The 15234-nt window shown below is 32.4% G+C and overlaps 1 protein-coding gene across 1 annotated transcript; it reads right to left on the bottom strand.

Moving 5' to 3' along the window:
- Nucleotides 1-262: 262 nt before the first annotated feature.
- On the bottom strand, nt 263-6958 carry LOC108997763 (alpha-dioxygenase 2-like). Its single transcript, XM_018974143.2, has 10 exons — nt 6795-6958; nt 6401-6661; nt 4799-4948; nt 4328-4464; nt 3340-3553; nt 2804-2949; nt 2386-2613; nt 1118-1320; nt 770-1013; nt 263-525 (listed from the first exon to the last, which is right to left on the bottom strand). Exons 1-10 carry the CDS (start codon nt 6921-6923, stop codon nt 300-302), a joined length of 1938 nt encoding a protein of 645 aa, XP_018829688.1. The 5' UTR covers nt 6924-6958; the 3' UTR covers nt 263-299.
- Nucleotides 6959-15234: the final 8276 nt, after the last annotated feature.

Here is a 15234-nt window from a genome sequence, read left to right as displayed (position 1 = left end):
TCTATTGGTGGGAAAAAAACAATGATATACTTGATCCGTGTGATGGGGATAACTTTAATCAGGTTAAAAGTTTATAATATCAATCAATCTCTTGATTTAGTACGTGTATTTTCATGTTTGACCTATAATCTTGATGGTCTATTCTTCTTTCCTATAATTCTTTTTTTCCTTTTCTAATACAAGAGTATAACAAGATTACCACCCTCGGGATTACTCGGGATGTTGTTCTCGGACATCTGGTGCCAATCCAAAAAATACAAGATTACCACTGCACATTGGAAATGCTAAATAGAACATCATTATGAAGCCGATCGTAAGTACAATGGTATATAGTTAGCCGGAGTTGGCATTGAATCCCACACTGAGAATGCACTGGAACACCTCATAAATTTTCTTGTCATTTCAGGGAAGTGCCGATCGATCACATCCTTCAAAGTCTCAGTCTTGTTAACCCAATCTAGACCTTTCTCTGTGTAAGTCTTGCAGTTGAAATTGGTTGTGAAAAAGCGATCAGCTTCTAGCCTCCTAACCAACATTATTGTACACAAGAAAAGCATGAAGTGTCTGACAACAAATCCGAAGTCTAATTTTGATCGAGCAAGAAATGGAGTATGAGAAGTGCTACTCATCAACCCCACATATGTCGTATAATTATTAAAAACTATTTACTATCTTTTACTTATATGTCAATCATTTGATGCTACGTCAGTAAATGACTAAAGAACGATGGTTAAAAGAATGGTAAATAACGCTTTTAGATGGAGTATACCTTGAAGCAATTAGTAGGAAGATGAAGAAAGCAGTCTCACTTATGGCAAATCCTCTGATCTTCTTCTCTGCATGCAAGCCAACCAGCAGATCAAGCTTCTCCATATCATCTCCATACAACTCACGGAGTGCATCAACAACATCATCATCGTCTGTCAAATCTTCCCACTTGCTAATAGGAATCAGTAGTAAGTTCCTCCTGAACTCATTGTACCTAGCAACTCCTCTCTCTCTATCTCTATAGACTAATCAATCATGCAATATTTATCAAGTTAGATCTAGCTATGTTTGTTGAGATATTAAAGAAAATGGAAACTATGTATAGAAAATGAAGAATGAGATGGATTACTTTCCATGGTTGCCATATCAACTGGATCTAGTCTATCTTCACCATTAATATCATGGGCTACTAGGTTTCTCATCCATGATGGATAGTTCCATAATGTGACTGCCCCACAAGCCTGATGACCCATTGATACCAACATTTGTTCCATTCCAATTCTTGATAGGCTTCTCTCTCCTTCACTACCCACCAATTTCCTCATAGGTACCCTGGAGTATCACACCAAGTCAAGTTAATCATGTACTGTTTCTGGCCTGGCAACATTCATTTTGTGTTACAGAACTGCTTTCCCTTTTCTCCCTTTTCTCCCTTATGTTTTCATTTTAAAAAAGAAACAGAAAATTAATTATACTTCTTTTTCCATTTAAATGATTAGGAAAAAGACTTTGCTATATACCATATCCTTATAGCATTTCTATCTCACTATGCTGACGTGACACTACTACTATAACTATTAGATCAATTCCTATATTTTAAAGAAAGATTAAAGGATCAACTGACAATGGCACCTCAATATGATAGGATTTAAGTGTAGAAGATAGCATTAGTCATTAAGAAAACCTAAATGACAATATTAACACAAAATACCAATACCACATGCCCTAAACAATTTACCTTAAGAGGGCAGGGGAGTAGATTATATCCACCCCAATAATTTTAATACCCTCACCTCCATTTAATATAATATATCTTAGTCTTATATTTATATATCAAAAAGGTTTTATAGATTTGAAAATCCTGAATCAGCACTGAGTTTCACCGAGTCTGAGTTCCTCCTACCTTGTGCTGCTCTCCTCCTCCTCCACCTCCAAATGACAGTATCTCTCTATGTGGCTTCTGGTTTTAAATGTGGCATGACACCGCCATGCACAAGTCTGTTTCCTTCTTTCTTCGTTTGGGCTTTGGGTTGATTTGGATTTCAATTTATGGGATGCTTTGGTTTCAATTTGGCTTTTGAATTTTCAGTTTTTAGGTGTATTCTTGATTTGGGTTTTGAATCTTCAATTTAGTTGGTGTGTTGTTGATTTGTCTTTCTTTCCTTCTTTCTCTCTCTCTCTCTCTCTCTCTCTCTCTCTCTCTCTCTCTCTCTGTGTGATCTCGTTGTTTGAGTGTATGTTTGAGTTGGGTTCAAATCTTCAATCTTTGCAGAATAATAATTCTACTGATTGGTTGAAAGCTCTTTTTTTTTCCAACTTTTTCTTTACAGCAAAATGCAAGAAAACCATTAAAGGTATAAAAGAAACTGCAATGTGAGAAGAGAAAAGAGGAAGTACTCTTCTAGTACAGGAGGGCATTTGTCCTCTGAAGTTGAAGATGTAATGTCCCTAAGGACAAAGTTTTCGGGTAGAAGTGAATGCATTCTGTAGACACTAACAAACTCTTCAGTCATTGAATAGGGAACACCATGATCTCTCGGCTTCTTAAGACCAACTAATCCACTCAGTATGGGTCCCAGAATATGTCCAAATAAATCCTTAAACTTCTTCCCCAAAAGTCCATACCTGCAAGGAAACATGCTTCATGTTTTGATTTCCACCAAATCTAAACTGAGAACGATTGCCACCAAAGTTGCACCAAACAGTACTCTCAAATTTGTTGGATTTCTTTTTTTTCTCACAACTTGCACAAACCTCTGTGATTACCATTACTTAAATAAAATAAAAGCCATATATTTTTAATTTATTATCTTACCAGTTGATCCTCATCCCTGCCAGAAGAGTATCTGTTTTCAAGAGTTCAACAGTCCAATCGATGGTGTGAATTTTAGCAATGACAGCTGAGGTCACCAATCTGGCATGCCTATACAGCTGCTCATCAACCAGATCAGGATAATGTACCTAAAAGCAAAGAGCAATCAACTAAATCACTAGTTAAACAATATATATTTCCATGTTAGAAAGTGCGTACATTATCAGATTGGTGATTCCATATGAAAAAAAAAAAAATTATGCAACAGAAATAAAGCATTTTGATCTTAAGAGCAGTAACATTGCAAGTTTTCTGAAAAATGTTGGTGTAAAACCAAGGACTGAAAGAGCAATGTTTTAAAAAGCTCTTTAAATGTGTCGTACAGTTGGTATGACTGAGAATGATAAAATCAAAGATGAAGAACGTCATTTCTCTTTGTAAAAATTAGATGTCGAAACTGTTCAAGTACATAAGTATCCACTTTCACCATGGGGAAAAAGGATCATAGAAGTTAAATGGAAACAAATTAGCATACGTACTTTTAGCATGTCACATATAGCATTGTGCTCTTTGACAAATAAGGCTTGTAGAAGAGAAAAGCCAGCCCAGCAATTTCGTACATCGCCTGAGATAGGAATACCTTTCTCATCATGCTGAAGAAGCCCATCTTCTGAGATCTTCAACTTTCCATCTTTGAATGTTCTCACCCTTTTCATGCCCTCATTGTTATTCCCATATATCACACTCCCATCCCTAATCATGTCAAAAGAACTCCACTTCTCTCAAAATGCATATATTCTTTTGCAATGGTTTGTTTTCTGCCAAACTAGAGGAGTTCCAGTTTGGCAGAAACTTGCCACAGAAGGTGAGTTCCAAATGTAATTGAAATAATTAGTTCTAGTTTTTTCATTGGTTCAAGTTTTTAGGACAAGTAATGATTTATAACTTGGTATCAAAACAAAGATCCTAAACTTGAGTCCTGACTCCATATTTTATTCTCATTTAATTATTTGAAATAAGTAAATTTATCTAATCCCATCAATTTTAGTTTTTGCATCATGTTTCCCGAAAATCTTAACGAGCGTGAAATCCTCCCTCTTCTCTTTTATGTTTTTTTCATTCTGCTTATTAACATGTTGAGCAAATTGGAACACATGATATGACATTGTTTACAAAGACAAGCTTCATTTGCAGTTCTATCTGTAATTAACTAAAAACTAAGTTTTTTCTTTGATAAATATTTTTAGTCAATTGCATATGGATAATTCCACCCAAATGCTTTGTTTGGTTGCTGAGGAAAGGGAGGAAAGAAAAGTAAACATTGGATCTTACATTCTTTGACGTGGAATTCCCAGTTTTCAAAAAAACTGTTCTCATTTTCTTCCATTTTCTATGCATGCAGGCAGAGCAAGGATCGAATGCAAACTCGTTCAAACTTGTTGAAGTAAGTTGTAAATTTGAGCAAGCACTCTTAATGGTGTGTTCATCACTGATAAGACTAACAGGAAATACTTCCAAATTACTTACCACCAAGGAGTCCTTGTATTCAAAGAGCCAATCTTTGGATGAGGCGAGCCTGTGGGAACTTTTTTGGTCTTAAAAAACTTGAATGAATTCAAGGGGCACTCACTTGAAATCTCTTGATCAAGAGCACTGATTTCCACCTGTTTAAAAGAATTATGAAACAATAATTTCTCTTGCTTAATTGATGAATATATGTGTCTAAACAGATTGTTATTTGTTTGAGCCACATGATGGCTGCCTCTCAATCCCGTAGTATCAAATGATTGACAGATAAGTAGAAAGTAATAAATAAGTACTGTTCAATCAATTAGATATCAATATATATATATATATACATCCTTATGTTGCAATATGATTGTTGAAAAAAAGTCCTCACTTCAGGCAGAGGAAGACCATAAAAAAAAATCTATATATGTTGCAATTTACTTGCTAGAAAGCAAGCATAGAATGAGATAATTTGGAGTCAAAACTAACCTGTTCAGTGTCCTCCAAATGATCAATCCAGTCATGAATCATGAACTGAATCCATGAGCAGGCTATCATGTTAAATTGATCTCCATTGTCAATGAATTCTTTCCTCGCCAAAAGCTTTGTGGCTACTACTGTTGGATGAGGCTCTAGCAGCTGTAGAGAAATAGATAGGAAGCATTTGTTACCATACAGTATAATTTCAAGTGAAGAAGATTAATACTATGTGTGCTTAAATAAATAAATAAAACTGTCATTTGTTTTGGAAAACTTAAAAGGGAAAGTAAATCTTGACGTCCAGTATCATTTTTTCCAAAACTTTGTCATCCAAATTATAATATGTATCAGCAATATCCATATTCAGTTATTATTTTTCAGAAATATATATGAATAATATTGGTTTAGACTAATTATTAGTTGTTAAGGTCGATAAAATCGGTATAATTTTATCGATTACATCATGATTGAGCATGTAAATTATCAAAAGAGTGATAATTTATTATGTAAAATTGAAGATTTTGTAGTTGAGTTTGTTAATAATATAACAATTTAGGGTAAAATTTTCTGAACACAAATGTCAACCTTTTTTTTTTTTTTTTTAAGGCGAGGTCAAAGCCTCTTATTATTAAAACTCCCTCACTGAGGTGGAGGAAAACCATAATTACACGATTCATCAAAACCAAAATTACATCAATGTCAAATATAAGAAATTCTCAATTTATCCATGCGAACTAAACCCCGAAGACTCCCTTGCACCGATTGATCATCACCAATAAAATCAGCTATTCTATCTTTAGAACCTTCTTTTGCTAAGAAATCTGCCACCATATTTACAACTTATATAATCATGAACTTCTGAACACACTTATAATGACAGTAATCAGTAGGAACTGTACTTGAGAGGCTGGGGATATATGCCAACTCACTCAAAAATATCAAAATATATATGTATGTATCTATGTATATGTATGCAGTATACTCACCCAAACGTGTGTGTTTATTTGTATTTGTTGTCCCTTTTTTAGCACCTTTCATTTAGGAGGGGGAAGGCCCTCATCAATGGTATACTGTGCTATCAAAATCATTAATAAACAGGTCAACTGCTGCACATAATCACTTTTTACTCAAATATTATAAATTGCTTGAAGGTGCTGGAATGCTATATATCTTTAGTGGGCGTGTTGATATGGATTCCCTTTAAAAGATGCCATCAATTAATGAGCAGTACTTCACAATGGAATATTGCAGGATTAACAGAAGATGGTAGATTAAGATGCCAAATTCAACACAGTTCGTGAATTTATAAGGAAGATAGATATACAACACAGTTTTTTTATTGATGGAGTATGTTAAGATCAGTTTGGGAAGAATTCTTGGGTTTCTAGGCCTTAGACAGAGAAAAGGGAATAGGGAAAGGACTTGTATCATGACTTATTCCTGAAGTGAAAGAACAAAGTAATCTTTGTTTGCTTGGCAAAACCTGAAGTTTTAGGTTCCTGTCATGTAGAATTACTACCAATAACTACTTTCATGCAAGACAGATCCCAATTCTAACATCACAAAAAGGTGGTTAGTAAATTTATAATTAGGATGCAACACATGACTTACCCCATATTGTGAAGTTGATGGAGGCATGTTCCGACCAAAAAAGGTTCCTTGGCTACCCACTGTGTCATCACTAGGGTGATTGCATGTTCCGTCTGCCGTCCGATAGGCGAATTCGTCGGCATCATATGTCCGGCCATTGGTTCCTCCGACATGCAACAGATTATAACGTTGGTGCAGGTGTCTTCTGATCCCTAAATAAGCAACTCCAAGAATTACCGGAAGTCTATGCCATATCCCCAGCTTGTCCACGAAATGCACAACCTAATATAGAAAACCATGAGTCAAAGTACTAATAAAAAGAGTATAATATCTCACATTACACACACACACACACACACATATATATATATAAGTGATTGATCAAACATATATGGGTTGAGACATTTGTACTGACATAGAACAAAAAAGAGTCTAGGAGGGTCATTTTGGCAACGAGATGCTGAAGTTGTGGGTGGATGAAGGGTGAAGAGAATAGACCAGAGAATGCCATAATGTGCAGAAAGAAAGGGAGACTTTCCTGCATTTTTTTGAGATCAATTAAACTGATCAGTTTGAAAGGACAATAATTGATCAGAGGAATAGGGAATATCTCATATATAAAGTTGCTGTACGTTGCACATGACCATGTAAAAGGGGTGCATGTAAAGCTGCCAAGCCAGCTACTATCTGAATAGCAGAAGACAAAAGTGTACAAATCGCGGCCCCAATATCCCTCCATTGATTAAAAGCTCCATGATGTTATATTGGATATATATACATATATATGTGTGTGTCACATTTTTTGGAACATATATATTTGGGATCATAGTAATCCAGCCCGGGAGTCCCTTTTTTGGGGATTGAATTGGGTTATTAAAATGGAATTTAAAAAAGAGCAATGTTAGTACAATTTTTATTATATAAGTCTAGTTAATTTTATCTTTAAATTTTTTAAAATTATAATAATATCCTTCTTAAAATGATACTTTTTTCTATTTAATGAATGGTTTTCACGTGCAGTTTCTGAGCGGGGATTGTAAATAGAATTTCTCTTTAAAAAAAAAATTTAGAATAAAAAATAAAGTTTATTTAAGATCATTAGTATCAGGAAGTGACAGAAATAAAAGAAAACAAATACAGAAAGAATAAGAAGAATAAGAAAAGAGAGAGAGAGATCAGAGAGTCATGCTTAAAAAGGAGTTGAAGTTTTATAAACTTCAGAAGTACATATTTCAAGTTAATATATGCACATTATATAGCAATGACATTGATAAATAAATAAATAATATCAAAATCTAAGTATAAAGCTTTTAGAGAAAAATTGATAATATAAAAAGTGGAAACTACGTATCTTCTTTTTGTTTTTATTTGTTGTGGAATTAAGGAAATTAATTAAGCAAATGCATATATTTTTATTCTCTAAAGTTCTCCTTCAAAATTGAAATTTTTCAATGTCAAAAAACTTTCTAGACAAATTTTAAAAATGAAAAATTAAATAATGTGTAAAAATCAACAAAGTAGGGTACGGAAGATATAAAACAAAATAAGAGAATTGAGAGAAAGAATATTGGTGTCATCACCTATTTCAATTACCTTGGATAGTATTGAGTTTAAATGAAATGAGTTGAGATGAAAGTTAAAAGTTGAATAAAATATTATTAGAATATTATTTTTTTAATATTATTATTATTTTAAAATTTGAAAAAGTTGATTTATTTATTATATTTTGTATAAAAATTTGTAAAAATTATAATGATCAATATAAGATGGGTTGAGTCCCTTTCAATCTAAACTAAGCTTAATTGGTTAGATTCAGGGTACTCAAATCTCTCCTCGATCCAGCCATCCCATTGCATAAAAATAAACCATAAAGCTAGATATCAAGAATATAGATGGAGGAAGAAATCAAGAAAAAATGGTAATAAATTTAGTATTTTTTAAAGTAAATTTAGAAACTAATATGTTTCATATGATACACTTATATTAAATTTAGTTTTACAATCTAACGCACTGCATCAAATTATATATGTCAGTTTGTAAATTTACTTTTATGAGATATTTTGTAGCTAAAACATTTCTCTTCATTAAATATAGTATTTACCTTTAGGAAAGGTTACATGCATGTATTAATATTCATTAAATACCCTTTTTGTATGCCAAAATTCATTCAAGATCGATCATTAATTCGTTACCCTTACCCGAACGTTACATGATGTACTGAAATTCATTAGTTTTAACTCTAATAATAAATTAAAGTATGTGTACGATTAATATTCAGCATTAATTGCTTCTATTCATTCACTTCAATCTATTTGAAGGTCATCGAGGAGTGCTAGATATTTGAAGGTCTTTAATTACACTGCACACTATTTATATAATATAATTTATTTTATAAAATTTAGATTTTTAAAATTTATATATCTTCTAAATATAATTATGCCACGTAAAAAGTGTGTAGCGTAAAAACTTTCAAATATAATCATTCATCGTCATAAAAAACTTCTAATTCTACAATCGAATTGCTGATCAAACACTCTAATTATCTTGTGGCGATGTTTATAAGTCAAATAAATTAAGACAAATTACAAACTATATTATATATTTATATGCTTAAATAGTTCATTGATAATTACCCTAAGAAGATTATTATTATTATTAAAGTCCCTATTATATCTACCTAGATAGCTAGCTACGTACGTACCTCGATCTCTTTCACTGTTGAGAATTTTCCATCTGCATTTTTCTATTTAATTTGTGCCATTAACGTCAATTGATAATAACATGAAACAGCATTAAAAAGTCAATGCAAACTCATGAAACGAGTTTAAACTTTAAGCTTGCTTTCATTTATGGATCGATCCGGAACAACGACGTTAATGAGTTCCTGATCTTATATTAATGTGTTATTTGCGTTAAAACTCATTTACTTTTCTGGATTTGAATCTTCTAGAGATCATCACGTTGAATCGATCGTTGATCTAGTACTGATCTACTAAACTCTAAAATTAAAGTTGGATAGAGATAATTAATACATAAAATAAGTTTCACGTCATTATTGGCCATGCATTAATAATATTGTTATTTGAAAAAATTACTCGATGGCTGTAAAATATTTATCTCTAATTAATTACTTAAAGACCTAAACTTTGGACAGAAACTACTCTAGGATATCTAAACCCAACTCCCAATTTATATCGGAGTGTACGTCCATGGTACTCATGCACCCTTTCTTTTTCATATCTTTGTTGACAATAGTCATGAAATACAATGCATATTTCTTTGTTTAGATTAAAAAAAAAAAAAAAAAAAAGATGAAAACAAAACATGAATGTCTAATTTTTTGTGGGAGAGAACCTGAGGTGACACGTTTATTTAGGCTCTGTCTCAATACATAAACGGATTTATCTCATTTCATCTCATCGTTATAATTTTATTAAATTTTACATAAAATATAATAAATTTTTAAAATTTTTTAAATTTAAAATAATATTAATATTAAAAAATAATTTTTATTTAATTTTTATCTAAAATCATCTCATTTTATTTTATCTCATCTCATTATCGAACGGAACATTAATTAATATTTAGAAAGGAATGTCCCTTTCAAAAAATCTGAAAATGACACTAGAGTTGCTGCTGCATTCTGTTCTTTGTTAATTTTACTGCAAGTAGCTGTACTTAATTATAATCTCTCTCCACAAATAACTTCATTGAGTTCCTTCGTGCTAATAAGTCAAAGATATAGTACTCTACCAAACACGCAAGAAAACCAAGCAAATCTGTTTGTTTATAATTCTAATTTCTAATATCAGGATATTTTAGAGCACGCTCTAATTATCCTAACTTTAGGGCCTAGAGCGAGCGATTCAAAAAAAAATAGGCCATAAAATATTTGTAAGACAAAATTAAATACTCAACAAATGTTTGATTCACTTTATAGGTCCATCTCTTTTTGGAGTCTCCAAACAATAAAATTCAAGCAAGAACTTTAAAGAATCTTGATCCAAAGTATAATATTTTAGACCCTTTTATGTCCCACCATAGTCACTGCAATATCATAACATGCAAGGAAAAACAGCTCATGCAGGATCAGAAATGTCAAGGGGGGCAAAACAGTATTACGTCTCGTTTGGATAGTGATATTAAATGAGATAATTTGTGAATAGTAATGAAATTATTTGAATTAAGATATTTTAAAGGATTTTAAAAAATGAGAGAGAAAAAATTAAATAAAAATATTATAAAGTTAAAATATTATTAAAATATTATTTTTGTTTTGAGATTTAAAAAAATTAAATTTTTTTTATATTTTATTTAAAAGTTTAAAAAATTTATAATGATTAAATAAAAAAATTAAAGATTTAAAATTAATAAATATTTATATTTGTGATATTTAAATATTTTAATTTATAATATTTAAATATTAAGATGAGATAAAGATTTTTAGGGGTGTGCAAAATTCCAAAAATTTCGACTCCGACTTCGTCGGAGTCATCGGAATTCGGAGTCGGAATTCGAAGTAGCTCCGAATATCTATTCGGAGTCGGAGTCGGAGTCGGAGCTCCAAGAAGCTCCGATTCCGACTCCGAAATTTTTTTTACTGTACACTTGCGCTCGAGCGAGGTGTCGAGCGCAAGTCGAGCACACGTTGTATTGAACATTGGCTCGAGCGACATGTCGAGCGGAAGTCGAGCGAACCTCTCTGGAAGAGTTCTGCTCGAGCGACAGGTCGAGCGGAAGTCGAGCGAACCTCTTCCAGAGAGGTTCGCTCGAGCGAAAGTCGAGCGGAAGTCGGAGCCCAGCCCTAAAGATTTTTACCGTCCAAACCAACCATGAAAGAAAGATTGATTCCGTAAAAACTTGGGAAAAGTGTGTTGGAAACTTCAAGGTTTCAATCGGTGCCAACCAAATGAATGATTGGCAAGCTTGGTCCCAATGCTTTCAGCCTGAAGAACGGGGCACAGACGAAGCTAGCTAGCTAGCTAGAGATCTCAAGCCCCTTCAAAGTCAATTACAGTTGGTTACCGTTAACACTATGTTTGTCCTGAGATTAATATAGATGCATAAAAATCTAGCTAAAAAATCAATCTCAAAGAAAAGGATTAAATGGCTAATAAATAAGAATAGAGAACTAATACTTTTAGAAAAAAAATAATGATATACATACAATCATTTACACAACTAAATATGTTTTAAATTATGAATATTTTTGTAATTTTTTAACGCATGAATGAGCGTTTAATTTAAAAAACACCATAATTTGATGGATGATTTTTTCTTTTTCTTTATTTTATTTTTTCTAAGAAATATGATGTCAATTTTTTTCAATCCTTCAACCTAAGCTAGTGGACTGTCTATTCAATTGTCGTTATAACAACTAGTAAAAAAAAAATAATGCTAGATATAAGTCTTAATTATACACGTTTTGAACAATCCTTTTGTAAAAATATGGTTTCCACCAAGAAAAAAGAATGAGTTTTTCACACTTTTTTTTTTATAATGGAGTTTATTTTTTTAAAGGGCTTGTGCGAAACTTGTGCATGGGTTGGTTTAAATTCAGAGATAAGATGAGATAGTTTTATGTGAAATATGAAAGTTGAAAAAATATTGTTAGATTATTATTTTTTTAATATGATTATTGTTTTGGGATTTCAAAATATTAAATTGAAATTTGATAAAGTTGAATTGTTTATTATATTTTGTAAGGAAATTTGATAAAATTGTAATAATGAGATGAGATGAAATACTTTCCGAATCCAAATGGAGCTTGAGTTTGTATATATCTTTTTTTCAAAGAGAAGTCCCGAAAATTAAAAAAAAAAAAGTCCAAGTAGCATGGGTTCATGGATGGTAAATGACCTTTTGATTCATAAGGGAGTGTGAGATATTTCTTGTGGGAGTGCCTTCGAGAGGATATGGTTGTCTTTTGGGACATCTGCTATCTAGTCAAGAGGATATATGGTTGTTATTAATAGCCATGATAAGTGAAACTCATCTCACTACTATTTATTATTATTCACAAATTTTACTACTCATCTCACTATCATTCTTATTGGGAGTTGCCTTTGAGTATTAATTAGATTGTTCATTTCGAGACTTTGAGCTTTTTCCACTGTCAATGGAGCTGGCTTTTGCTTATTCTACATTGGGTTTATGAGGGGGTAATCCCCAGGGCCGGGCAGGGCCTAGGGAGTAGGCCCGAGCCTAGGTCCAAGGGTAAGGTCTGGGCTGGGCTGAGTCAGCCCAGGAGGCTCAAGAAGAGAAGTAATCGGGCAAGGCACACTGACAAAAGGACAGGAGGTAAGGCATGACAGTTTGACACCATAACTGGCCAACAATCAGGGACATCCCCTATCCTTAACCCTGTTGTCCAGATAGCGTAGAAGGACAAACGTGTTTAACCAGGATCACACCACATTTAATGGAACAGAGACGGGCACGCCATGACAGGAGTTACGTCGTATTTAATGCATCCTAGGGGTTGGCACACTACAACATGCCCCTTGGGTGTCAGTGACAGCCGTGATCAGGCCTAACAGGTCTGCATAGAAGTAAGAAGCTGGTAGGGACACCCAAATTCCCAATCCCAGTACAGAGCTCCACACCTGTTACCTCCACCTCGAGAGTCACCCCGGCCAAATATAAATAGGGGTGTAAATTTAAACCGGACCAGTTGATCCAGTTTCTATATTATGAAAATCGGTCGGATCCAATCCAGTTTCGGTTCCGTAGTTTCCGGAACCGAACCGGACCGGTTGGAAAAAATATATATATAAATTAATTTTATATATTATGCAAAATATTTATATATAAAAAAGTTTTATATATAATATATAATTATATATTAAATTTTTATATATAACATATTATAATTTATAAATTATAACATAAAATGTTAATCTTAAAAATGAACATTTGTAATTTGTTTGATCATATGCTATTAATATAATTATATATAAGATAATGTTATTATAATTTATAAAATAAAAGTTTAATCTTGAAGATGAAAATTTAATTGATCATATGCTTTAAACATAATATATATTAAATTATTAATAACATTTATCATAAAAAGTAACACTTTATTATATATTTTTTACATTTTAAAAAAATTGAAAAATCGGACCGGACGGGACCGAACCGGAAACCAGTAAAACCAGAGATACCGATTTATGAGGGCAACCGGGACGTAATCGATTTTGAAAAATGAAAAACTGGTACATACCGGTTCGGTCTTAGATTTTGTCCAAAATCGGATCAGACTAAACCGATTATACCCTTAGGTATAAATACCACTTCCCTCAGCCGCGAGGGGGGTTACACACACTCTTGAATACTTAAACTCTCATCTTTCTTGATTATTTCTCTCTTCAGCTCCTACACTGAAACTAACTTAAGCATCGAATGTACCATTGCTCCCGAACCCCCATTCCTCATCTCAACAGGAACCAGGTCCAAGCACAAAAGCGTGGAGTTGCCAAGGCCGCAAAACACAACATCAATAAGGTTCACTTGGATCGATGACTCTTACATGTCCATGCATGTACTAGGACCTGGTTTGAAGCTTTTACGTGCATGTAAAAGAAAAAAGACTCGATTTGATTAAGTTTGCTCTAGTACATTTGGATAATGAGATGAGATAAGAATTTTGTGAATAATAATTAGATGGTTTGTGAATACTAATAAAATAGTTTGAGTTAAGATATTTTATTAAATTTTGATAAATGAAAGGGAAAAAAAAAAGTTAAATAAAAATATTATAAAATTACAAAATTGTTTGAATATAATTTCTTTTTTATTTTGAAATTTGAAAAAATTGTATTATTTTTTGTATTTTATTTAGAAGTTTAGAAAAATTATAATAATTAAATAAAAAGATTGACAATTGGAAATTGAAAAAATATTTTTAGTGTTTAAGTGATATTTGATAAATAAATTCTGAAAAATTTTAAAATGCATCTCATCTAACTTTTCAAACAATCCCTAATCTTGGAGTTGGATTAGTTGAGAGAAATGTCAGTCCAAACGGTATTTGATTGGGCTTTAAGCTAAACAAATAGAAGACAAAGTTCCTACAAATAGAAAGCCTAAAAAAGGGGAAAATCACATAGAAGTAGACGAGGGACAAAGCTAGAAACATTTCGATCTTTATGTTCGTCATTTCACGAAATTGGGAATTTACTACAATTTTTTTAAATTTCTACACAAAATATAATAAATAATTTAAAATTTTTAAATTTTTAAATAATAATAATATTAAAAATTAATACTTTATTTAACTTTTAACTAAAATCATCTTAAGATCCGACCTAAGCCTGTTCTTGGCCCCGTGCTGCCATCCTGTTCACGTCCAGAAGATTTGGGAACCCAAATGGTTCAAAGATAGAGCATCTCTTTATTTCCCAGGGCCTCTTCAAAGCCCCAAGTCGGGGCAGATAAAAAGGTTTTGAAAATAAAAAAGAATGGAACTTGCCCACATTTATATGTGACGCTTCAATGCTCTATCAATTAATGGAAAAAACTTCATTCCATCTTTATTTGTATGTGTATCCAAGTCTGAAGGCTAAAATGGATAGACTGTAAACTTTGTTTGTAGTATTCCTATAAGAAAAATTATATACACGACACTATCATCTCACTATGTAAGATATAACTCGTTTACTATCATTGGACGATCCTTCATTGGATGATCTTTTATCATCCAATGATGATAAATGTATCCCATCTTATATAGTTTGATAGTAGTGTGGTGTATAGCATTCCTATAATAACTTGCAACTTTGTTGGCTCAAGGAGTCCATATCATCATCTGCTGTTAAGAAAGAAAAATAGAAATAACCTACAAGGAGCTAATA

Source organism: Juglans regia, chromosome 15 (assembly GCF_001411555.2).
Source record: "Juglans regia cultivar Chandler chromosome 15, Walnut 2.0, whole genome shotgun sequence".
NCBI lineage: Eukaryota > Viridiplantae > Streptophyta > Magnoliopsida > Fagales > Juglandaceae > Juglans > Juglans regia.
The sequence above is the reverse complement of the archived record's forward strand: the minus strand, read 5'-3'. Positions and strand labels throughout refer to the sequence as shown.

What these genes read in the sequence shown, in the direction of transcription:
- LOC108997763 (XM_018974143.2), bottom strand. Translation starts at nt 6,923, where the DNA reads ATGCAGGAAAGTCTCCCTTTCTTTCTGCACATTATGGCATTCTCTGGT. An exon ending in GCAGGGATGAGGATCAACTG is followed by an intron (nt 2,614 to 2,803) that starts GTAAGATAATAA and finishes GTTTCCTTGCAG; the next exon opens with GTATGGACTTTTGGGGAAGA. An exon ending in TGCCCTCCTGTACTAGAAGA is followed by an intron (nt 1,321 to 2,385) that starts GTACTTCCTCTT and finishes GTGATACTCCAG; the next exon opens with GGTACCTATGAGGAAATTGG.